We start from the raw sequence: 22,217 nt of genomic DNA on the forward strand, positions 1-22,217 counted from the left end.
TCAAGGATGCATCGAGTGCAGACTTGAGAGAATCAAAGCGTTAGAAATCCAAGAAGCGGGCGGCCGGTGTACAGAAGCCAGCAAGCTTTAAACTCCCTCTCGCAAATACTTGACTGCTCTTGAAAGTTAACATTTATCGTTTTGTTTTGCTTAATTTTAATAAAGGTATAAGACCTGGAGAAAGTCTGCAGTATTTTTATTGGCATATTAAAAGGTACATAACATACACGGTTTCACCTAATCGTGTGTCAATCTTGAGTACCTATAGAGTAGTACTGCATCCTTCATATACTGTTTTTTTCCGGACTATGAGTCACACTTTTTTTTCATAGTTTGGCTGGTCCTGCAAATTATAGTCAGGTGCGACTTTTCAAAATTAATTTGACATGAACCAAGAGAAATGAACCAAGAGAAATGCACCAATAGAAAACATTACCGTCTCCAGCCGCGAGATGAAAACTTTCCCTCACATCTGAAAACGCAGTTATCTGGAGACATTCTCAAAAAATCCTATGCAGTGCTGCCGACGATCTCCCGAGGAAGCGTGTTGATTTGCACGGTCTCACTCTCCTCTGGTCATCGTGTGTGCGCGGGCGCGTTTTTCCGGGAGAAATGCTCATATAAGGACTTCCGTTCTCATCTATGTCATTAAATCCCTGATCAAAAAAAAAAAAAAAACAGCTGAAACTTGTACCAACCCAGAAGTAAGATTTTTGGCAAAGATATTCTTAGACATTCTTCTAAATAATTTTTTTATAACTTTGGCTATGTTTAGCATGAGAATCCATCTCTTTAACACTGTGAACAACTAGGAATACACAAAACGTCATTGTACCCCCCCTTTAATGTAAAAAATGTTGTTGCTGAGATTTGTTAATGGTGGTTATGTCTTAAAGGACTTCTGTATAAAAAAAAGCAGCTTTTTTGTGTGTTTGTTTAAACTTGCTAGGTTTTATAGTAATAAGCAGATGGGTAGCAGATAGAAAAAAGCAGGTAGATTGTGTCTAAAGTTTAGAGAGATTTGTCTTTTACAGAATGATTAAATATTTTGAGAATTTTTACTCAGTGCATTAAGGCGCTGATATACTTCAAACGTAGTTCATTTTCGTTCTTCGGGGGAAAAATAAGTTCGAAAAGGCTGAGCGACGGTATACTGTTAACAAACTGTTAACGAAAAAAAATGCGGGTCAAAGAAGGTGGAGTTTCAGAACACACCCACTGATTGTGTAACCGCAATGGACCAGTGGAAGCGCAAAGGTGTTTTTAGGAGCCAAAGCGAACTCCCCCAGAAAGTTTGCTTTGGTGAGCTGTTTCGAACTCAAAATAAACTTCGTTTTAGCCTGATTTTGTTTGAAATGTCGTCATATCAGTTCGATTTTCTATTTCGTTTGAAGTTTACCATGGCTTTAAATGATGCCTTTCTGTCTTATAGCTCGTGGTCAAGACATATATGGACATGGATCAAGACTCAGAGGAGGAAAAGCAGCAGTACTTGGCTTTGGCTCTTCACTTGGCCTCTGAGTTTTTCCTGCGAAACCCCAACAAGGATGTACGGTTACTTGTGGCCTGCTGTCTTGCTGACATTTTCAGAATTTATGCTCCAGAGGCCCCATACACCTCGCATGACAAGCTCAAGGTATGCCAAAAGATAAACTTCACACGCATGACTTTATTGATAAACTTACCTCTTTATTATGGCTCACACTAAAAATGTATGATTAAAAACTGATCTCACACTTGCACCTCATGTCAAGCTGTCTTTTTTTCCCCCATCCTACACATAGTACCATCAACCATTATGAAACAACAGAGAATTGAGATTAGCTTTCCAGTTAAAAAAAATAATAATAATTTGAGTATCTTTTTATCTTCTATCTAGGAAATTTTTCTCTTCATTACGCGGCAGTTGAAGGGTTTAGAGGATACCAAGAGCCCTCAGTTCAACAGATATTTTTACTTACTAGAGGTGAGCTGTGTTTTTACAAATAACTGGTTGATTATATGTGCATGTTTTAAATGTACTTTCAGGCTTGTGGGGTTATAAGCCACACAGCAGCAATATTTACCCGTTTGTTTTTCATTTAAGATTAAGCATGTAGTTTAATTGTCATAACCAATATGTTAAACTTTAATTTGCACAGAACCTGGCATGGGTGAAGTCCTACAACATCTGTTTTGAATTGGAGGACTGTAATGAGATCTTCATCCAACTCTTCAAAACCCTCTTTTCTGTCATCAAGTGAGTTTAATTTTAAGTGAGTTTAATCGTCTCTTCTGTTACGCAACTGTACTCTTTTTGATCAGGACTTTCCCTCTTCCAGTAACAGCCATAATCAGAAGGTGCAGATGCACATGTTGGACCTGATGAGTTCCATCATCATGGAGGGAGATGGAGTGACGCAGGAGCTGCTGGACACAATCCTCATCAACCTCATCCCTGCTCACAAAGTAGGCAAACTTATTATCTTATTTCTTCCCGGTCTCATTTCCCAGTCCAGTCTCAGATGGCTAACCAGTGTGTGGTTGTACCTCTTTCTGTGCTTTAGAACTTGAATAAGCAGGCGTATGACCTGGCCAAGACTCTTCTGAAGAGAACGGTTCAGACCATCGAAACCTGCATTGCCTCAGTGAGTCACAAAAACATAAGTTTGTCCTTTCAGAATTCAGTACATTTAAATGGCGTAAAGAGTTCAGTTCTTTTTAAGAAGACAAAATGGTATGACAGATGTTGTATTGACTTTCTTCTCTAATCCCTTTCTTCTCTTTCTCCGTAGTTCTTTAATCAGGTTTTGGTGATGGGAAAGTCCTCCGTGAGTGATCTCTCTGAGCATGTATTTGACCTCATTCAGGAGCTCTTTGCAATCGACCCTCTGCTCCTTGTCTCTGTGATGCCACAACTTGAGTTCAAATTGAAGGTGACTTAATGCACATACATTTATTTGTGCTTCAGCTCACATACAAACACTTTAATTGCAAGACTAATGTTTTTCTGTTGTCTGTGTAGAGTAATGATGGAGAGGAGAGGTTGGCTGTTGTGAAACTGTTGGCTAAACTCTTTGGTGTTAAAGATTCTGAACTGGCCACTCAGAATCGCCCACTTTGGCAGTGCTTTCTGGGAAGGTGAGAGATTCCTACCATTGGAAAATCTTGGAAAAAGATTTTGAATATGTATAATTTGAGGTTTATTGAATTCTGATTTTCTTTTTATTTCCTCCCAAAGATTCAATGACATCCATGTTCCTGTGAGACTTGAGTGTGTAAAGTTTGCTAGCCACTGCCTGATGAACCACCCAGACCTTGCCACGGATCTTACTGGTGTGTTCAGGATTAATGTGATGTCTACTGATTTTTTTTTTCTCCAATAAGCATTGCTTGACTTGTAAACATCTTGTGTAACTCTGTCACTTCAGAGTTTCTGAAGGTGAGGTCACATGACCCAGAAGAGGCAATCAGGCACGATGTCATTGTGACCATCATCAACGCAGGGAAGAAAGATCTGAACCTGGTGAATGATCAGCTGTTGGGGTTTGTCAGAGAGAGGATGTTGGACAAGAGGGTGAGAAAGATGCAAAGCTTAGCCTAAAGTCTTCTGAGCTCAATGGCATGATTTTTTTCCTTTCTCTTATGTAGATTGCAATATGAAAAAAGTACTGTATGGTCTTGGAAAAAAAGAACGAACCAATCTAGAAAGATTAAGGTGATTTTATTAGTGGTGGATCTGCATGGAGCATAAATAATTTACTTTAGAGTTAAAAAGTAATTTTTCAGTTTATTTTTGTGCGCGCACCATTCTTCATGGCTGAACCATTTTTAGCCTCTTTCAGTAATGAAGTGAACAAAAACAAATATTCAAGTCTACACTTCCCACTATTTTTCACACATTCAATACCGCCATAAAAAATTTATATATTTTTTTGTAATTGTGAAATAAAAAATATTAAGCAAAAGGGACTATTAAACTGTAAAACTATACAACTGTAAATGTACAGTGCAACAGTTTGCATCTTAATTTCCTTTTGAAACGTTAAACCATCAAAACTTGCTGTTTTGCCAGCAGATATATGCTGCAGGTTTCAGAGTGAGACTCCACTGCAGCTTTATGCAGAAACACTCACGTAGCTCTCATTCGGCACAAATCCAAATATCTCTATCATTGCTGTCAAACAATTAATGGCATCCAAAATAAAGGTTTCTGTTTAGGTAAAATGTGTGTGTACTTTATTTATGTATATATAAATATACACACATACAGTATACATTCTGAACATATTTAGATTTATTTACATGTATATATTTATATTCATATAATTTATATTATATATAAATATATTTCATATAAAACAATATATTGTTCTTTATACATGCGTGTGTGTGTGTATAATATATATATATATATATTATACACAGTGCCAAAGTCTCTTTAAGACAAGTCATGTCACTGCAGCCATCTTTGAAATCAAAATCCTTTATTTTAGATGTGATCAATCGTGATTTTTTTCTTTGACAGCACTAGTTTCTATGTTTGCAATGTAGCCTAGCTTTTGGTTGAAAAACAGTTATTTGTTTTGTAAGCTTTGTACTTCACTCGTGTCCCAGTATCCACTTATTGTCATACATAACAGAATACTTCACAAGTACTTGTTTGAAATAACACTATGGGGGTACGGTGGTCTCACTGACCTTCTGAGCAGTGTAGCTTTGTCTTTATCTTATATGCTGTGTATGTGGATATTGTATTTGCGCTCTGCCCATGTGTTGCATATTTGACAGTAAATGAATTATACATTCACTTTGGAATTTGTCATGTTAAAAAAAACATGACTTATATTCTGGAAAATACGATGCATTCCATTGTGATTTGATAAACTCATATTGCAATATTTATTTTGATATATCTTGGAGCCATTCAAACCTACTTAGAATTTAAATAAAAAGGGAGCTGAGAAAAACAAATTAAATATAATTATTATGTTCGGTTTCAGTGGCGTGTCCGTAAAGAAGCAATGATGGGGTTGGCTCAGCTTTATAAGAAGTACTGTCTGCACCATGAAGCTGGGAAGGAGACCGCATTGAAAATCAGCTGGATCAAAGACAAGCTCTTACACATCTACTATCAGAACAGCATAGATGACAAGTACGCACATGCATCTGTACACACAAAGTATTTAATCTGCTTCATTGACTAGTTTATTGACATTAAACAATGAAGCATGCCTAAATCCGAAGCGTCAGGTTCTTAAAAAGTGTGCTTGTGTAATAGGTTGCTGGTGGAGAAAATCTTTGCACAGTACATGGTTCCTCACAGTCTGGAGACTGAGGAAAAGATGAAGTGTCTATACTACCTTTATGCCTGCCTGGACACTAACGCAGTCAAGTGAGTCTTAAACGACTTTTTTAAAAGCTTATCAGATTACCAAGAGAGAGTCTCTGGTTCTCATCTGACGGTTTTGGAGCATATCACTGTACATCTATTAACAGCACTCATCTCACTGATGTGTTTAATTAGATCAAGCAGAGAACATCTCGTTGTTTTTCAGAGCACTGAATGAAATGTGGAAGTGTCAGAATATGCTGAGAGGGCTTGTTCGAGAACTGCTGGACTTACACAAATTGCCTACAGTAAGTTACACAAACCAGGGCTCCAAACAAAAAAATAGAGTAAGGAGCCATTGGCTCCTATAAGAAAAAAACGTAGGCACATAATAATTAAGTGTAATTAATATTTATATTTATGTTTAATAATTATGTTTATTTTTATTTTTACATTTCAATCATACTGTCATGTGTTTGTCTCATTTTCTTGACTATCAGCATTTTAATCCATCTTGTAGATGACCTGGGAACTAAGATTCACTTAAAGTGGGAACCAAATGTCTTTCTTAGTTTGAAATATACAGTCACATAATTGTTCATTATCTGTACCAGTATCATGGACATAAGCATCACTTGGTCACTGAGTATAGTTTGGGCGTTTCCTTAATGTTGTGAAACCAACATTTGTGAATGTTGTGATACACTTTTAAAAATAAAGGTGCTTCACAGTGTCATAGAAGAGCCTTTTTATATAAATGGCTTCGTAAAGAACCTTTAACATCTGAAGAACCTTTGTTTCACAAAAGTTTCTTTGAAATGCCTAAATGTATTGAAAGATGTTTCTTCAGATTATAAAAAGCTGAGAAAGAAATGATTCTTTAAAGAACCTTTGACTGAATGATTCATTGTAGAACCAAAAATGGTTCTGTGAAGAAACTTTTAAGCACCTTTATTTTTAAGAGTGTATGTCTTTCACACTTTCAGTCTGTTGTTCTTAATTAGTAAAATGCAATTTTATAAGCGGCATTGAATCATGTAGAAAACAGGTTAAGTATAAATATTTAAATGCAATAGTGCATAAATATATAGTTATTTATAGTTACTTTTCTAGCTGACTGATGAGCTTGTCGTCACTGAATGGTTATTCCGAGGTCAATGTATATCACGTTGCAATGTTTACAAGCTTTACACATTTTCCGCAGTTTGAAAACTGACATTTCGGTAAGTTGTGTACTGTAGGATCTCTTATAAAATAGCCTATCGTTTGATGTCAATGTTCATTATGTACGATAGTAGTTAAGAGAAAGATTAAATAGGTTACTTGCTGCTTGAACTGAGGTGCTAAAGCAACCACGCCTATTTATTTCGTTATGAATTTTACATTTTATAGCTGATACTTTGTTACTGATTTTTGATTTTGATTACTGGACAGCATGTGCTCTTCAAATAATGAGGCTCACACATTAACAGCACACAGCATAGACTTAAAATCTTAAGAAACCATATTAATGATAATAAATTAGAATTGTTAATGATATTGCCTATATCCACAGAGCTGACAGCTTTACCTGTTGTGGTTTGTTCAAGTTGGGCACAAAATAGACGTTGCTTTTCTGCTCTTTCACTTCTTAAATCTTTCATTTCAATCTTTCTCACGCTGTACAGCTGAGCTGAATTTATCAAGTGTGTGTCAGCGGTGCTGCGTGGCTGAGATGAGGACAGTTTTTTTTTTTTTTTTCACTAAAACTTTAATGCGCATCGTCTCAGTTTAATTCGTGAACATAGCAAATGATGCGAATGCAAAACAATCAGAAAAAAAGGCATTACATGCACATTTTTTAGTTATAACATGTAATTACATAGGCCTAGCAAAAGCAAAAACTTCACTCATGATTTAATATTTTTTCTGTCATTATTTTTCAGAGGAAGACAAAACGTCTTTGTAATGACTAGTGGTCGACCGATAATTTTGCAAGGCCGATAAGTTTTTCTATTTGACCGATGCGTTCATGGCAGCTTTTGGGGATACAGTGCGCGCCAGTTACGTTATCACATAAGCAGAATTTCCAACATATCTGTTGATTAATAGTTATTAAAGTAGATTTGTAATGAAAAGTGAGTGAAGAAATTAATTTCCATTTCCTTCATATTGTTTATTTTTCTTAATGTTCTGAGGGACATTGAATTGTATTGAAATGTATTGTCCTAATCAAAATGCTTTATTGTATTAACTGACATGTATTTTAAATGCCAAAGCATTATTACAATTGACAGGTACAGTGACAAACATAAATGTAACTGTTGTTTTTCTTTTCCTGCAGTCTGAAGCAAACACCACAGCCATGTTTGGAAAACTTATGACCATCGCTAGTGAGTATAATATATATATATACATATATATATATATATATATACATATATATATATATATATACATATATATATATATATATACATATATATATATATATATATATATATATATGCCTTTAAGTGGATGCTAAGTAAAACCATTAGGTTTCAGAATGTGTAATTTGTCTCTCTCATTCTCAGAGAATCTTCCAGATCCAGGTAAAGCTCAGGATTTTATGAAGAAGTTTAATCAGGTTCTGGGTGAAGATGAGAAACTCCGTCTTCAGCTTGAGCAACTCATCAGCCCTACCTGCTCGTGTAAACAGGCTGAACAATGTGTGGTAAGTTTAAAAACACTCTCATTCTCCACCAATCACATTCAACACTGCACTGTCCAAGCTCACATGCTAGGTGTTCATTTATAATGCATATTAACTAAGAGCTTTTCCTGTCCACCGTATTTGTTGTAATATTAAACATTACACCGATACTAAGTCATCTAAGAGTGTTTTATAATTTTTTTTCCAGAGGGAAATCACACGAAAGCTGACATTCCCCAAGCAGCCCACAAACCCATTCCTGGAGATGGTGAAATTTTTGCTGGAGAGAATCGCACCGGTGCACATCGACTCTGAGGCCATCAGGTAGGCCATGAGGTCAAATAGCAGATTATATTTTTTTTTTTAGTAATGAACATGCATTCAGCAAAAAACTGCCATTATATTTTTATTTGAAATGCCTTATTGAAACACTGGTCATGTTTTTTTTATTTATTATTATTGTATTTTTTGTTGTGATATTTCCACAAATGCTGTCTATCAAGAGTCGTTCTTATAACAGCTACTGTAAACAGTTTACATAGACTACAAAGCCCAAATAAATTCCGATTTTCGCACCTGCAAAATAACTGTGCAGACAATCAGCCCTAAAAATCAAGTCAGAAAAAGCAAATCGGAAATGATGTGCAGGTTGAAGCACAGTAAGAGAAAATGCATGCGCTTGGTTTGAACAGCAACATTGGATATGAACTCCTATCAGTGCACCTGCAGATGTAAAGCGAGAACATGAATGAGAGGGGAAGAGAAACTGACTGAGTGGGAGAGAGATAAGCGCAATATGGGCCATGTTTTTCCTCTCAGGGATTGTGTAACACTCTGAATAGCTTGTAATGGGTGAGACATCTAGTGAGAGTAAAGTGTAACTGCAGGTATTGTGTAGATGTTTTGGATCACCAATAATATGTGTGTGTGTGTGTGTGTGTGTGTGTGTGTGTGTAGCGCCCTGGTTAAGCTGTTAAATAAGTCAATTGAGGGCACTGCTGATGATGATGATGAGGGAGTAACCCCTGATACTGCCATTCGTGCTGGACTTGAGCTACTCAAGGTACTGTTTGTAACTGCAAGTGCACTAGTTTAAAGTTTAAATATCATGGAAAACAGGATTTCTGGATTAAACATCCAATCACATTAATTTAAAAATATGAATATATTAATATAAAAATTAATTGCTGGATATGGGCTATTGCTCTACTTAATGTTAAGTGCTCATTTGCAGTTGTGTTCTCAATTTTAATGTAAGTTTGCTGTTTGGTCTGTCCATACCTTAGGTTTTGTCATTTACACACCCCACTGCATTCCACTCAGCTGAGACATACGAGTCTTTGCTGCAGTGTCTGAAGATGGAGGACGATAAAGTGGCAGAAGCAGCCATACAGATCTTCAGAAACACAGGACAAAAGATTGAGACAGAACTGCCACAGATTCGCTCGTATGAACAGCTCCCAGATGCATACACACAACTGTTTAGATCCAGTACCAAGGATTGTCAGCTTAACTGAAATCAAATACACATGTTTGATGTAGTAAAATGATGTTCTGTTTTCGTTGTGCAGGACTCTAATTCCCGTACTACATCAGAAGGCAAAAAGAGGCACCCCCCACCAGGCCAAACAGGCAGTCCACTGCATCCATGCCATCTTTCACAACAAAGAGGTCCAGTTAGCGCAAATATTTGAGGTAAATCTAAGTAAATAAATGCATTTTCCTTAAAATGCTCACTTTTGACTGTCAATATTACAATAATGTCATTTTTCATAATATAATCAATGTCAATTTTCAATAAGGTCATTTTTTGCTGCATGAGAATTTTTTTATACATGCTCTTCTGTCTGTCTCTTGTTCCAGCCGTTGTCTCGCAGTCTGAATGCAGACGTGCCTGAACAGCTCATCACTCCGCTTGTTTCTCTTGGACACATTTCTATGCTGGCCCCGGATCAGTTTGCGTCACCCATGAAGTCAATCGTAGCCAATTTCATCGTGAAGGACCTTCTGATGAATGACAGAGTGAGCATATTGATGTGGTGTTCTGCTTTGAGCATGTATTGAATAGTTTTATTGCATGTTAAATGAGCCCTCTCTACCTCTCAGTCTGTGGGAAACAAAAATGGCCGGCTCTGGACAGCTGACGATGAGGTTTCTCCTGAAGTGCTGGCTAAGGTAAAATTTCTTTAAGTAATCAGGTTGAAAACAACATCTCTTGGTGATTTGTGTGCGTATTAATGTGCATGAGTGTTGCCAGGTGCAAGCCATTAAGCTGTTGGTCCGCTGGTTGCTGGGAATGAAGAATAATCTATCCAAATCAGCCAACTCTACTCTCAGACTCCTCTCAGCCATGCTGGTCAGCGAGGGAGACCTTACAGAGCAGAAAAAGATCAGGTACTAACTGGGAGTCAAGATCCCCAGTGTGATTTTGTGTACAATTACGAAAGCTGCCTTAATATGGCTAACAGGCCCCTAACACGTGTGTTTATGGACACAGCAAGTCTGACATGTCTCGGCTGAGGCTTGCAGCGGGGAGCGCCATCATGAAACTGGCACAAGAGCCCTGTTACCATGACATTATCACTCCAGAACAGTTCCAGCTCTGTGGACTCGTCATTAATGTGAGTTGAGCACAAGACTACTTGGACACATATGGAACATAAATTCAGTTACTATTTATTTTAGATCATGGCTGGCTTTAAAATTCTGTACTGTTTTGTCTAAATAAAACTGAAACCTTTAAACTAAAAGTCATTTATGTGATGCTAGTGAATTTAGGAATAACAAGCTTGTGTGTGTAGTATTGAAAAGGAAAATTCATAGATTTGCTAAGTATTACATTTAAGTGTTTAAAGATGAACTTTTCTGTCATCTAATGCTCACTTTATGTACCACCTGAATGTATTTTAGATTTTCTATCTTAAGTTGAAAGGGTGTTTATATAATGTACATTTTATGGATGATACTGAATCTTTTTGCCATGTAAATAGCCATGATGCTAACATGGCATAAAAAACTTAACAAACAAACAATACTTATTTGACCTGCTCTATAGAGTATCTCTAAGGATTGTAGATGATAATGCCAAGGTCTTGAGTTGCTTTAATGCAATGTAAATATAAATTGCACCCCTTAAATATACTTGCAGTTGGCAAATATATAAATCCAAATGTATTTTGTTCTACCAAGTCATTATGTATAAAACTATTCGATGCACGGGGCAAAAAAACAGCTTATTAACACTGTTTTGTAACTATCAAATAACGGGATATATAAGAACATGTTACAAAAGCAAATATTAGCCATCACGTCACATATTTTCATGTTTCCCCTATAGGATGAGTGTTATCAGGTGCGCCAGATCTTTGCTCAGAAGTTGCATGTTGCTCTGGTGAAGCTGTTGTTGCCACTGGAGTACATGGCTGTGTTTGCATTGTGTGCTAAAGATCCAGTGAAAGAGCGCCGTGCTCACGCCCGACAGTGCCTGCTCAAGAACATCAGTGTCCGCAGAGAGTACATCAAACAGAACCCCATGGCCCATGGTAGATACAGTTTCTGGTTTTTGTTATCACACATGCCATACTGAGGTATTGCTTGAAGACCTAAATATCCTGTGTGTTTGATTTTCAGAAAAGCTGCTGTCTCTGCTTCCTGAATATGTGGTGCCATACATGATCCATCTTCTAGCTCATGATCCAGACCTTACCAAACCACAGGATTTGGAGCAGCTCAGAGACGTCAAAGAGTATGAGTTTCAAACATGTTCAGACACTTTTGCACTGCACTTCTCTTTTTATTTCTGCTCATAGTGAGTTGACACAGACACTAATGTTCTCATAGGATGTATGTTTTACATTGAATTCAGACTAATTCAGGTGAGATTTTGTTTCAGATGCTTGTGGTTCATGCTGGAGGTGTTGATGACAAAGAATGAGAATAACAGTCACTCATTCCTGAGGAAGATGGTAGAGAACATCAAACAAACAAAAGATGCTCAGGCCCCAGATGACCCAAAAGCAAATGAGGTCCGTCACCATTAACGTCTCCTGCATAATGTTTGTGTATATTTCTGAATCCCAGTGTTTTTTACTCTTGTTCTCATGTATTTACAGAAACTTTACATTGTGTGTGATGTGGCGTTATTTGTGATTGCAAACAAGAGCACTTCATGTCATCTGGACTCCCCAAAAGATCCTGTGCTGCCTTGCAAGTTCTTTACCCCACCTGATAAGGTAACAACCACTCTATCTACAGTGACACTTTACATGTGACCTTACTATGAAACTCATTCTGTCTGCCCCTCTATACAGGATTTTATCAATGATAAGGAATATTTGTCACCAGAAGCCAAAATAGTTCTGCAGACAGGAAAAATCCAGGTAGGTTTTGTCACATCTGCTACTGTATGTGAGTAAGACCCTGATGAATTTATGGAAGTGTTGAGTACAGTAAGTTTGAAAGATTATAACAATTTAGGCACTCTATAGTTAATGCAAATTAAAGGTTGTACAGTTTCTAATAGAAAGCCAGTTCCAAATAAATATAAAAATGTATTTTTAAAAAATAAATGTAGAAAAATAAACACAAAAATGGACACTATTGTTCAAAAGTTTTGGGTCAGTAAGAACAGTATTTATTTGAACCCTTAATTTATTTTCCTTTATAACAATATAAAAACCATTACTGACACTTTTGATTAATTTAATACAAATAGAAATATTAAAAAATAATAATAAAATAATATTTTATTTTTTAATAGATGTTTCTTGAGGATCAAATTGGCATTTTAAAATAATTTCTAAAGGATCATGTGACACTGAAAATCCAGCTTTGCCAGGAAAGAATTACATTCCGTTATTTTGATTTGCAACATTTCACAGTATTATTGTTCTTTATCATATTTTTATTAAATTGCCATGGTAAGCATGAGAGTGAGATATTAACAACCCCAAACTTATGAACAAAAATAAGTGATTACATTTTTTTCATTACATTAAAAGATGAGAACATTATAAACAAAAAAGTTGAATGTGTTCAAAGTAGTTGGGAGTTTTACACACAGGGATCGATGACATATCAACATTCTTTTTGTTGAAAAGATGCAGTTAACCAGTAATTAACAAATGAATGCTTTGAATGTGTTCCATTACACATACTTGTTCATATATTTCCACCAAAGCAACCACCAAAGCAGACAGGTGTGCTGGGGGCAGTGAACAAACCTTTAACAGTAACAGCTCGCCGACCGTACATTAAAACCCCCACCTCTGACACAGTAAGCAACGCAAGCACCAACTCTCAACCCAGCTCACCTGCAACAAATAAGAGCAGGTTTGTGCTTATCAGAATTCACTTTTTCATTCATTGTGATGTGCCATTTAACCAGTGTTGATTAATCTATACTGCAAGAGGTTCTTTATCAATAGTTTACAATTTGCTTTTTTCTATCACAAAGGGATATGAGTTCTGAGGCCTCAGAAACAGGGGCGAGGGAGAATGAAGAGAACCCTGTTATCACAAAAGCAGGAGTTGTAAAGAAGGTGAGTTATATCTCATGTGAACATCAAAAACCAGGGCTCTTATCCTGTTCAAAGAAAGATAACAATAGCCTCAAATCAACAAAACTTTGACAGGAGCATAAACAGAAACCAAATAAAATGAACTGAAATGCCTTTTTGAAATGGCCATAAACCAGTTAATAACATTATTTTATTGTTCTGCTTAGTATTTTAATTTTGCAATCAACCAGTCACAAATTCAAAAAGTACAGCCATTGCAAATGTGATGTTGATGTATCCAGCAAGTGAAACGCTTGTGCTCAGCTGTATAGGCATTTCCCCTGAAAATAACCAAGATAGTGTAGATGGATTCACACAAGGTCACATCACCTTCACCACATCATCTAGGGTTGCAGACATACAGGCAGTCTGCTCTCCAATGTTCACAAACCTGCTTTGAGGATTCCAGTATGGTGGACGCTTGCATATAGCCGCCCATAGAAACAGCCGTTTATAGGGAATCTACCTATACTTATCTATGGTTATAGCCTGTCAGGAGGATGATGTAATGTTGCTAATGTGAGTGAAGTACAAAACCTATAGTTTACATAATAATATTTTTGCATCCTGATATGCTGCGAATATTGAAACATTTGGATTTGTGAGAAATGAAAGAGGTAGGCTTCGGTTTCTCGTTAAATTAATTAGTTTAATTATCTTGAAGTTCTTAACTATTAGCTTTAGAGGATTTGTTGTGGAGAGAAGGCAACTAGGATTAGCCTGTAGCTGTGTTTAACAAAATAAAACTTTATAATATATAAAATATATTATAATAAAACATATTTTGCTTTATTTACCGGTATTTTAGCCTATGTTATTTCTGAATGTTTTAATAAAATGCATCATACTGCCTACGTTACTACTTTTTTTAATCAATTTATCAATTTACTTATTTTATACTTTTTTTTTTTTTTTTATCCATGCATCAAACATTTTTAAATCTTGAAAAAATAAACCAGCATGTCGGAAACGATATGCCTATTTTAATAGTTCCGTATTTTGAACATTCTATAGAAAATGTAAACATCTATTATTCTAACAGGTTGTGATTCAGTGGGGCAGCTGGTCCAAATAAACAGGATACTGATCCATCTTTCAACAGCAAGCGTTTTGTGAATCCCGCGTTGAACTCGTTGAAGTTAGAGAAGTCGTCGTCATTAGAATGATGTGTGCTTGTGGGCGGGGTCAAGTTGTTCGCAGCCAACCAATGTTGAACATAGGCACGCCTTATGCAAATGTGTTACCGAAAGTGCGTTTTTAACTACTAAAGACTTGTTTCAGCTGTTCAGAGTTGATTATTTTAGGAGACAATAACTTTACGTGCACTTTCAGCTTTACAACTTTGCAGATTGTTCACATTCACATACAAATACATTACAAACTGCATGAAAGGCAATATTGGAAAATTGCATTGTCCGGTTTTGCTTTCATTTAATACATTTGGCTAAAATTTTGCTATAAAAGATGATGCTGTGTTGAATGACTAGAAGCACTTTTTTTTTGAGTGAAGAAAGCTCTGTACTTAGTAGCAGTAGTTTTATTGGCAAATGAAACATTAACTGGTATTGTTTTTTTTTTCTGCTCAAAACGGAATGGTAATAATACAGAAGGAATGCATAAACAGAAACTTTAAATACTGATTCTGCTTGGAATGAACAGATTTTTTTTTTTTTAAGCCCTGCTGAAAATGCTACACGTTCACACTTCTATCATCCCTAAGATTTTTTTTTTTTTTTACTTTCTTTTAGGAGGAGACTGCTCAGCCCAGTGGGAAGAAGCGTGCTGCTCCTGCGAGTGACGGCACAGAGAACAGCTTGTCTTCAAACACCTCAGCAGGGTCACAGCCCCCTGCCAGTAAACCACGACGCGGTCGACCCCCTAAAAATGCTGCGGGCGTTGCCACACCAGAGAAAGATGCTGGAGCTACCACAGGAGGAGGGGCCGGACGGGGCCGGAAGAGAGCAGCACCTGCCCAGGACCCTGCCACCGCAGCCTCAGCTGATTCAATCAATGTCAAGACACCAAAACAGCAGAAAGAAACCGAGCCGAAAAGAGTGGCGCCACAGAGACAGATTGACCTGCAAAGGTAACTGAGTGCAACTAATTCACTTTTTTTGTATTGTATGCATAGTATTATATAAATCAATTGTAGTTTTTTTATAATTTATTATATTTATTTATTTGTTTCTGAATGAATAAAAAAATTGTACATTTAAATATTTTACATTTTTATAGTTTTACTATGTTTTGAATTAAGGGTGTGCGATATGACAATTTTTAATCGTGGCCTATAAAAATGTCTCCACGATCTGCTTTTGAAGAAATATCGTAGTATCATGGTAGAGCGCACACTCTATCAGCTGCAGTTCTGGCACCTCTGTCATATACTGTACAACACCACATGCATTCACAGCAGTAGAGTTACTCTCTTATTATTTGCATGTGCTTTTAAATGTTTCATTTTTGCACTGGGCTGACCTGTGCTTTTTCTAAGTGCTGCATACACCCGAAGCGTGTGTGCGCTAAAGCCTGTCATACAGTGCCTGATTATTGAACTAAGTTATCTTTTGTGCTAATACTGTCAAAACACACCAGGTTTACGTGTAGACTCATTTGGTTATGTCTTAAATGAAAGTAAACCGTTGAGAGAAAAACTTATACATGCCTGTATTTTAGATGTGTGCAGGTCTTAAAGGGACAGTAGGCCTATTAAATATGCAGCCTACTGTCATTACTCTCAAGGGATAGATCACCCTAAAATTTCATTTCTGTCATTATTTACTCACTATCACGTTGTCCAAAGCCTGTATTAATTTCTTTCTTGTGCTGTACACAAAAGAAGATATTTTAAACAATGAAGGTAACCAAACAGTTGCTGGTCCACACTGAATTTGATAGTAGCAAAAAAATAGTTCAGACGAAGAAAGAAACTCGTTCAGGTTTAAAACCACTTTTGAGTGAGTAAATGGTAGTATAAATCTAAAACACTGACAGAATTGACAGGCAGCTTACAGAATTATTAAAAAATAAGAAAAAATATTTTTTTTTATCTTCACCCTCTTTGGCCTAAATATCTGACATTCTTTTTTTGTTGCCTTGAAAGGCTTTGTCTTTATAATAGGGAAATTAAGTTTGGATGTAATGCTCAGACAATAAAATAGTAAAACCAACATGACACAGAATTGTGATTAAAAAAAAAAAAAAAATTCCATATCGCCCACCCCTATTTTGAGTATAAATAAATGCAGTCTTAGAGGATTCTTTTAAAGGGGTCATGTGATGCGATTTTAATTCTTCCTTTCTCTTTGGAGTATAACAAGCTCTTGGTGTATAGAGAAGATCTGTAAAGATGCAAAGACTAAAGTCTCAAATCCACAGAGATAAAAGTTAAGACTCGTCCACACCCCCCTAAAACATTTTGTTCTAACACACCCCCACATCTCGACATCACTATGTGAGAAGATTTGCATAACGCCGCCCAGATGTTCACACAAAGAAAGAAGGGGTACCTTTTATTCTCCTTGTAGTATTGTTGTCACCGCGCTGTGCGTTTCATTGAGACAGCGAAACTACTTCTTAGAAATCATGTTTATATCACGTTTATAATTGGATTTAATGTTTTATTGGAATGTCTTGTTGCTCCGGCTCGGACAGGGCATCACAGTATGACGAGGGTCATAAGATTTGTCATAAGCTTGAGGTATTCGGCCAATCACAACACACTGGATAGCTGGCCAATCAGAGCACACCTCGCTTTTCAGAACGATGAGCCTTGTAAAAATCGATGCGTTTCAGAAGGCGGGGCATAGAGTAGAAACAATAATGTACAGTATGTGGAAAATAATGTGGGTTTTTTTTTACCTTAAACCGCATAAATTTCATTACACTAAATACACAAAATAATATTCTTTTTAGCAACATCATATGACCCCTTATTACATAAGTCCAACCAACCCCAAAATTTCAAATGGTGTTCTACTGTTTCATGATATTTTTTTCCCCTAATTTTTCCATTCAAGGAGAGTAATGTTTATGGTGGTTTACAATTTATTATCAAGTAAATAATAGTTTATTTGTATTAATCTGTGTGAATTGGCATGGACGGAGAAGAACTTGAATATTATAAACCCACTCCTATTTATCAAGCAAGTTTTTCATTGAGCACATCAACGGCCAGAATGCATTTAATATATTATTGTATCCGTTTCATTTATTCTTGTATGCATTTCATTTATTATTGTATCCATTTCATTTATTCTTGTATGCATTTCATTGTATGCAAATCTTTTTCATAGAATGACACATTTGCATTTAATTTGCATCAATGGGAATTGTTTTTTAATGGAAACTTGCATGTTGCATACTGGTATTTAACTTGGTGTGAACCTGTAACTTTGTCATTTTCAGCTGTTGAAGTCTTTTATGTGAATTTGAGGCAGGTGTTTCTTTTGTCTAAGATCAGTGAGGGTAGCACAGCGAGATCAGCAAGCGTCTCAGAAGACATATGGAAGTGAAGGGGAGACAGAGAGAGAATTTGAGTCCAGCCCAGAGTATGTATGTTCACTCACACAGCTACAGGAGCAGCAGGAAGAAGCCATTCACAAGCAGTCCAGGGGCGCAGCAGGCCCCAAACAGAAAGAATCCACCCATGCAGCAGAGCAGGGCAAGCTGTCAGTGAGTGTCTGAGAGGGAGCCTCACTTACCTTGAGCTCCTGAGCAGTTTAATTTTGTTGTAGCTATAAGCTCAGTAGTTCACCTAAAAATGAGTTTAGATCTAATTTACTTACCCTAATTTTGTTCTAAACCCTATGCTTTTGTTTTTCACTTTATAATAGGAGAAAATGTTAATTACGTATAGGTTTATTTTCTATAAAACAGTAACACCATAAAACTAGTATGACTTGTTTTGTATTTCTTTTAGTGCTGTCAATTTAAAAAATGAAGGGAAAAAAACTTAAAAATCGCACATTATTATCTGAACTTTAATTGCAATGAATCCCACCAAACATTAGTTTTCAAATCTATATTTTATATTGCAATTTATTTCACAAGCAATCTTCAAATTAACTTCGAAACAGAATATTTTTAATATTTGTTTAGTGGCATCTTTTTTATTTATGAGTGAAGGTAAGCATCACTGATACCGATACCACAACTTTATTTTGTTCTTTGAACAGACATCACAGCTGCTGGGTTATTAGGTTTTTTGGCTGCTTTTATTTTAGGAGATGCTACCTCTGAACATGACGCGGATCTGACATGGATCATATTTTAGATGACATAACGACAATGCATGCTTGTAGTTTCGTTTGTGCTTTATGGAATGAAACAGGCTTCAGTGCATGCCATGTGTGCAGTTGCAGAGCACATGCTACGAGCGCAGTAGAATGACTGACAGGACAGGGAAATTCATTTTTACTGACATGACCTGACATCTCATCTGACAGCAGTTCCCTGTTGTTCTACTGACACCGCTTCATCATCTGAACCAGTTCTTTGCTCATTTGACTAGAGCACGTATGAAAAGTCTCCCATTTGATTTTGACAGCACTAATTTCTTTATTTTTAAGTCTCATGTCGTATGTTAGCTTCTACTAAAACATGTTACCAACTGGAAATGTCTTCCATTTAATATTTTAAAATGCAGTTTTCACCATAATGCCACTCTGCTGTAAAGTAGATTGATTTATCAATTTTTCTGGTTTCAGGTAAAGCGTCGGTGTGTGAAGACCAGGACGGTCAGGCAGTAAAGGATTGAGTGACCCTACGAAGAGGCGCATCCACTTCATACATCAGACGCTCTTCACAAACCTGAACTGTCATTACCCCACACCTCAAACGGATGAGGAATGAATTGTTTAGGTTCAGATGTTCAAACTTGTATGTAGAAACACAGACCTGTTTCTCTTCATTCGTTTTCTTTTCTTTTGTGTTGAAATTGTTCATGTTGCTCTTTGCTTCTCTGTCTGGAGCCATTTTTAAAAACAAACATTTGAAAGAAAGACAAAAAAAAGAAGTTTTAATCTGCTCTAAGGTTGCTTATTAAATACCTGGAAAGATTTTTTTACTGTTTTATCTCTCTCCTCTTTTAATCCTCTATTAAATCCAAATACTGTCCTCAGATTTCTTTGATTGCAAGGATTTATTGAGGCTCATGTCTTGTATTAAATTAGTTTAACTCTATAAATTTAAAGAGCAGAGACTGCAAGACTGTATGATTAATAATGCTGCTATTTATTCTGTTGGGTGTATGAGCACGAATTCCTCATACTGTTACAAGGGCACGTTAAGTTGCTACATTAAATTTGTTAAAATCAATACTAAATATTTAGTAACATGTTCAGAATTCAGTGTTCAAATGGTTTCAAACATTTAAATAGAATATGATGTTCAGTTTCATTTTACCCAGGTTCATATGAATACCCAAGTTATTTTTTACATTTTAATTCTTTAAATGACATGCATTTCAAACACATTCAAACTACTTAAATTTGACACCTACTGATGTAGATGTCCTCACAGGTGCAGAGCAGAGATTCACATAACACAAGTTAAAAACTTTTTCACTTTTTGTTTTTTGTTTTAATTCAAAAGAATATGACAGTTTCACAATAAATAACCATGCTTGTACGGCTCGAGTAGGTTTTTTTTTCTTGTCTTGTTTTGTAAAGGAGCTTCAAGTGACTAAAGCCAGAACCCATGACCTGCATTTATCCTTTGACAGAAGTTTTTGTCCTTTAATTCATTTCTTCGTGCAATATTGAACAAGGTGATCACTACAGGAAGACAGTCTTTGTTTTTTTGTTTCATTTTTGATTTTCATACAAAATATAAATCCAGCCATTGATGGTGCATTCTAGAGATGAACAGTACTTTATCCCCCACCAAAAAAACATGGCTGTATGTACATGAGAAAGGAGGTGTATGAAAGCGACTAGCTGTGAAAGTGGGGGCATTTCGAAAACAGAAGTGGGAATGCTAGCAAATTAAAGTAGAGCAAAGGGCGAAAAGAAACTTTTAACAATTCACCCCTGTAAGATAAGAACACAGCGCTAGGTAAAAACAAGTTCACAAAGCATTGTGTGGCAGTACTCGCTCTTGGCCCGTTTGCTTTGAAGCATCTTTGTTGACTAGAAAACTAGCGGTTTAATTCATGCTTGCAATATCAGTTAAGTGCAAAACATTAAATTATATCTGCAGCTTGTGTGTGGAAATCTGAATAGATATTTGGTATAACAAAACGCACCCCACCTCACTCTCAGAAACCCTTTTAAACCTCCACATCAACATACCTTTATGCCAAACTGAATGTCTCGCCATACGGTTTCAAAAAAGCCAATCATTTTAAGAGAACAGAAACTCGTGTCTTCACTTTCTCATCTCTACATGTACAAAATGTTTATACTTAAATGCAAGTTGTTTCATACAATACATTCTTAAAAGGAAAAAAAAAAAAAAGAGGCAACTCGAGGTATCTGTCCGTTATCAAGTTCCAAACCCCACAGCTGCCTTGAAAACAAAAAGAAAGGGTTTGACCACCAATCCTGCATCGTCCCCCTTTTCAAAAAAAGGGAACATGAAAAAGGTCAATCTTCCTTGCATTAAAAAAATAATAACACTTCATCCAGCAAGTCTGAAACTGTCTGCACTCACATAACACCTTGTCACCTGGCCATATCAACTACTAGACAGATTAGTGCAAAGAAACATTAAAAGAATCAAATGAGCAAATTAAATCACACATTTGTTCATTGTAAGAGTGTCAAAAGAAAGGGGGATTAATAATCTCAGTTTAGTTTTTATATGCTAAATATCCCATTCAAATAAGAATATCCCAAAACACATTTTTATGGTGTACAGATTGAAAAAAAAATAACATTAGTGCTATTTTGCCTTTTAAATGTACACAGTCTTAAATATACTAGTTTACATGTACTAACATTGTCTCACAGATGCGAGTGGGTGTTTCTTTTCACATGAAATGACAGTGATGGAGGCTTTGTCTTTTTGGGTTTCTTTAAAAGGGAAGTGACAGCCTAAATTTAAGAGGAAAAATGATTGTAGCAAGGCAGAAACAGTGAAAATGTTGGGAAGAAAAAAAAAAAGACAAGGGATGAGACCATTTGCTAAGAGAGACAGAAGATGACTCAGAGGTCTCACTGTCTAACTGCTAACATTCATTCTGAACACAAACCAAGACGGGTGATGCATGTGTGCATGGTTGGGTGGGTGGGAGTGAATGGGTCATGATGCAGGAGGGGTTTGAGGAAAACATGGCCTGATGAAGAGAGCTGGAGGATCAGTTGCTTAGTAGCAGCTCTGTCGCCGTCTCCACGTCCCATGATTTTGAGGACAAGGCTACTATTACTGCATTCTGTTTGAGAGAGACAAAGACAAAATGTAACATTTGTAAGCAACAGTAGATTTGCTTAATTACTTCTTAGATGACACTTAGAGTTACAGAAATGTTTTTCCCATTCAATATAGCATAAAGTGTTACTCCACAAATCAATGAAACTGAAATTCATTTGAAGGATTATTTCATTATGCTTTCAACAGTGCCTAATTTACAGTATTCTGCATATTTCTATACCACCATTCAAAGGTTTGGGATAAGTTATTCTATTTTTTAATACTTTTATTTAGCAAGGACAGATTAAATTGACAGTAAAGG

The 22,217-nt window shown here is 36.3% G+C and overlaps 1 protein-coding gene across 18 annotated transcripts in view; it reads left to right on the plus strand.

Annotated features, from left to right (window-relative positions):
* LOC127933885 (sister chromatid cohesion protein PDS5 homolog A) overlaps window positions 1–20,173 on the plus strand; it is a 59,237-nt gene extending 39,064 nt beyond the window's left edge. For 5 of the 18 annotated variants that reach the window (XM_052530949.1, XM_052530963.1, XM_052530959.1 and 2 more), the window contains 31 exons: window positions 1,880–1,966; window positions 2,142–2,239; window positions 2,322–2,448; window positions 2,547–2,627; window positions 2,775–2,915; window positions 3,005–3,120; window positions 3,221–3,315; window positions 3,411–3,556; window positions 4,983–5,134; window positions 5,261–5,374; window positions 5,538–5,619; window positions 7,635–7,683; window positions 7,867–8,006; window positions 8,194–8,309; window positions 8,943–9,048; window positions 9,272–9,432; window positions 9,557–9,680; window positions 9,849–10,007; window positions 10,092–10,160; window positions 10,243–10,379; window positions 10,483–10,606; window positions 11,323–11,527; window positions 11,616–11,730; window positions 11,878–12,010; window positions 12,098–12,217; window positions 12,296–12,364; window positions 13,165–13,316; window positions 13,441–13,525; window positions 15,292–15,629; window positions 18,001–18,217; window positions 19,252–20,173. In XM_052530949.1, the coding sequence (XP_052386909.1) occupies window positions 1,880–1,966; window positions 2,142–2,239; window positions 2,322–2,448; window positions 2,547–2,627; window positions 2,775–2,915; window positions 3,005–3,120; window positions 3,221–3,315; window positions 3,411–3,556; window positions 4,983–5,134; window positions 5,261–5,374; window positions 5,538–5,619; window positions 7,635–7,683; window positions 7,867–8,006; window positions 8,194–8,309; window positions 8,943–9,048; window positions 9,272–9,432; window positions 9,557–9,680; window positions 9,849–10,007; window positions 10,092–10,160; window positions 10,243–10,379; window positions 10,483–10,606; window positions 11,323–11,527; window positions 11,616–11,730; window positions 11,878–12,010; window positions 12,098–12,217; window positions 12,296–12,364; window positions 13,165–13,316; window positions 13,441–13,525; window positions 15,292–15,629; window positions 18,001–18,217; window positions 19,252–19,293 (3,900 nt within the window). In that variant the 3' untranslated portion in view covers window positions 19,294–20,173. Of the gene's footprint in view, window positions 1–1,432; window positions 1,637–1,879; window positions 1,967–2,141; window positions 2,240–2,321; window positions 2,449–2,546; window positions 2,628–2,774; window positions 2,916–3,004; window positions 3,121–3,220; window positions 3,316–3,410; window positions 3,557–4,982; window positions 5,135–5,260; window positions 5,375–5,537; window positions 5,620–7,634; window positions 7,684–7,866; window positions 8,007–8,193; window positions 8,310–8,942; window positions 9,049–9,271; window positions 9,433–9,556; window positions 9,681–9,848; window positions 10,008–10,091; window positions 10,161–10,242; window positions 10,380–10,482; window positions 10,607–11,322; window positions 11,528–11,615; window positions 11,731–11,877; window positions 12,011–12,097; window positions 12,218–12,295; window positions 12,365–13,164; window positions 13,317–13,440; window positions 13,526–15,291; window positions 15,630–18,000; window positions 18,218–19,251 lie in introns of all 18 variants that reach the window. The other 13 variants (XM_052530946.1, XM_052530948.1, XM_052530961.1 and 10 more) reach the window with 11 other exon arrangements.
* The last annotated feature ends 2,044 nt before the right edge of the window (window positions 20,174–22,217 follow it).

The sequence above is a fragment of the Carassius gibelio genome, chromosome A18 (assembly GCF_023724105.1).
Source record: "Carassius gibelio isolate Cgi1373 ecotype wild population from Czech Republic chromosome A18, carGib1.2-hapl.c, whole genome shotgun sequence".
NCBI classification, from domain to species: Eukaryota; Metazoa; Chordata; class Actinopteri; order Cypriniformes; family Cyprinidae; genus Carassius; species Carassius gibelio.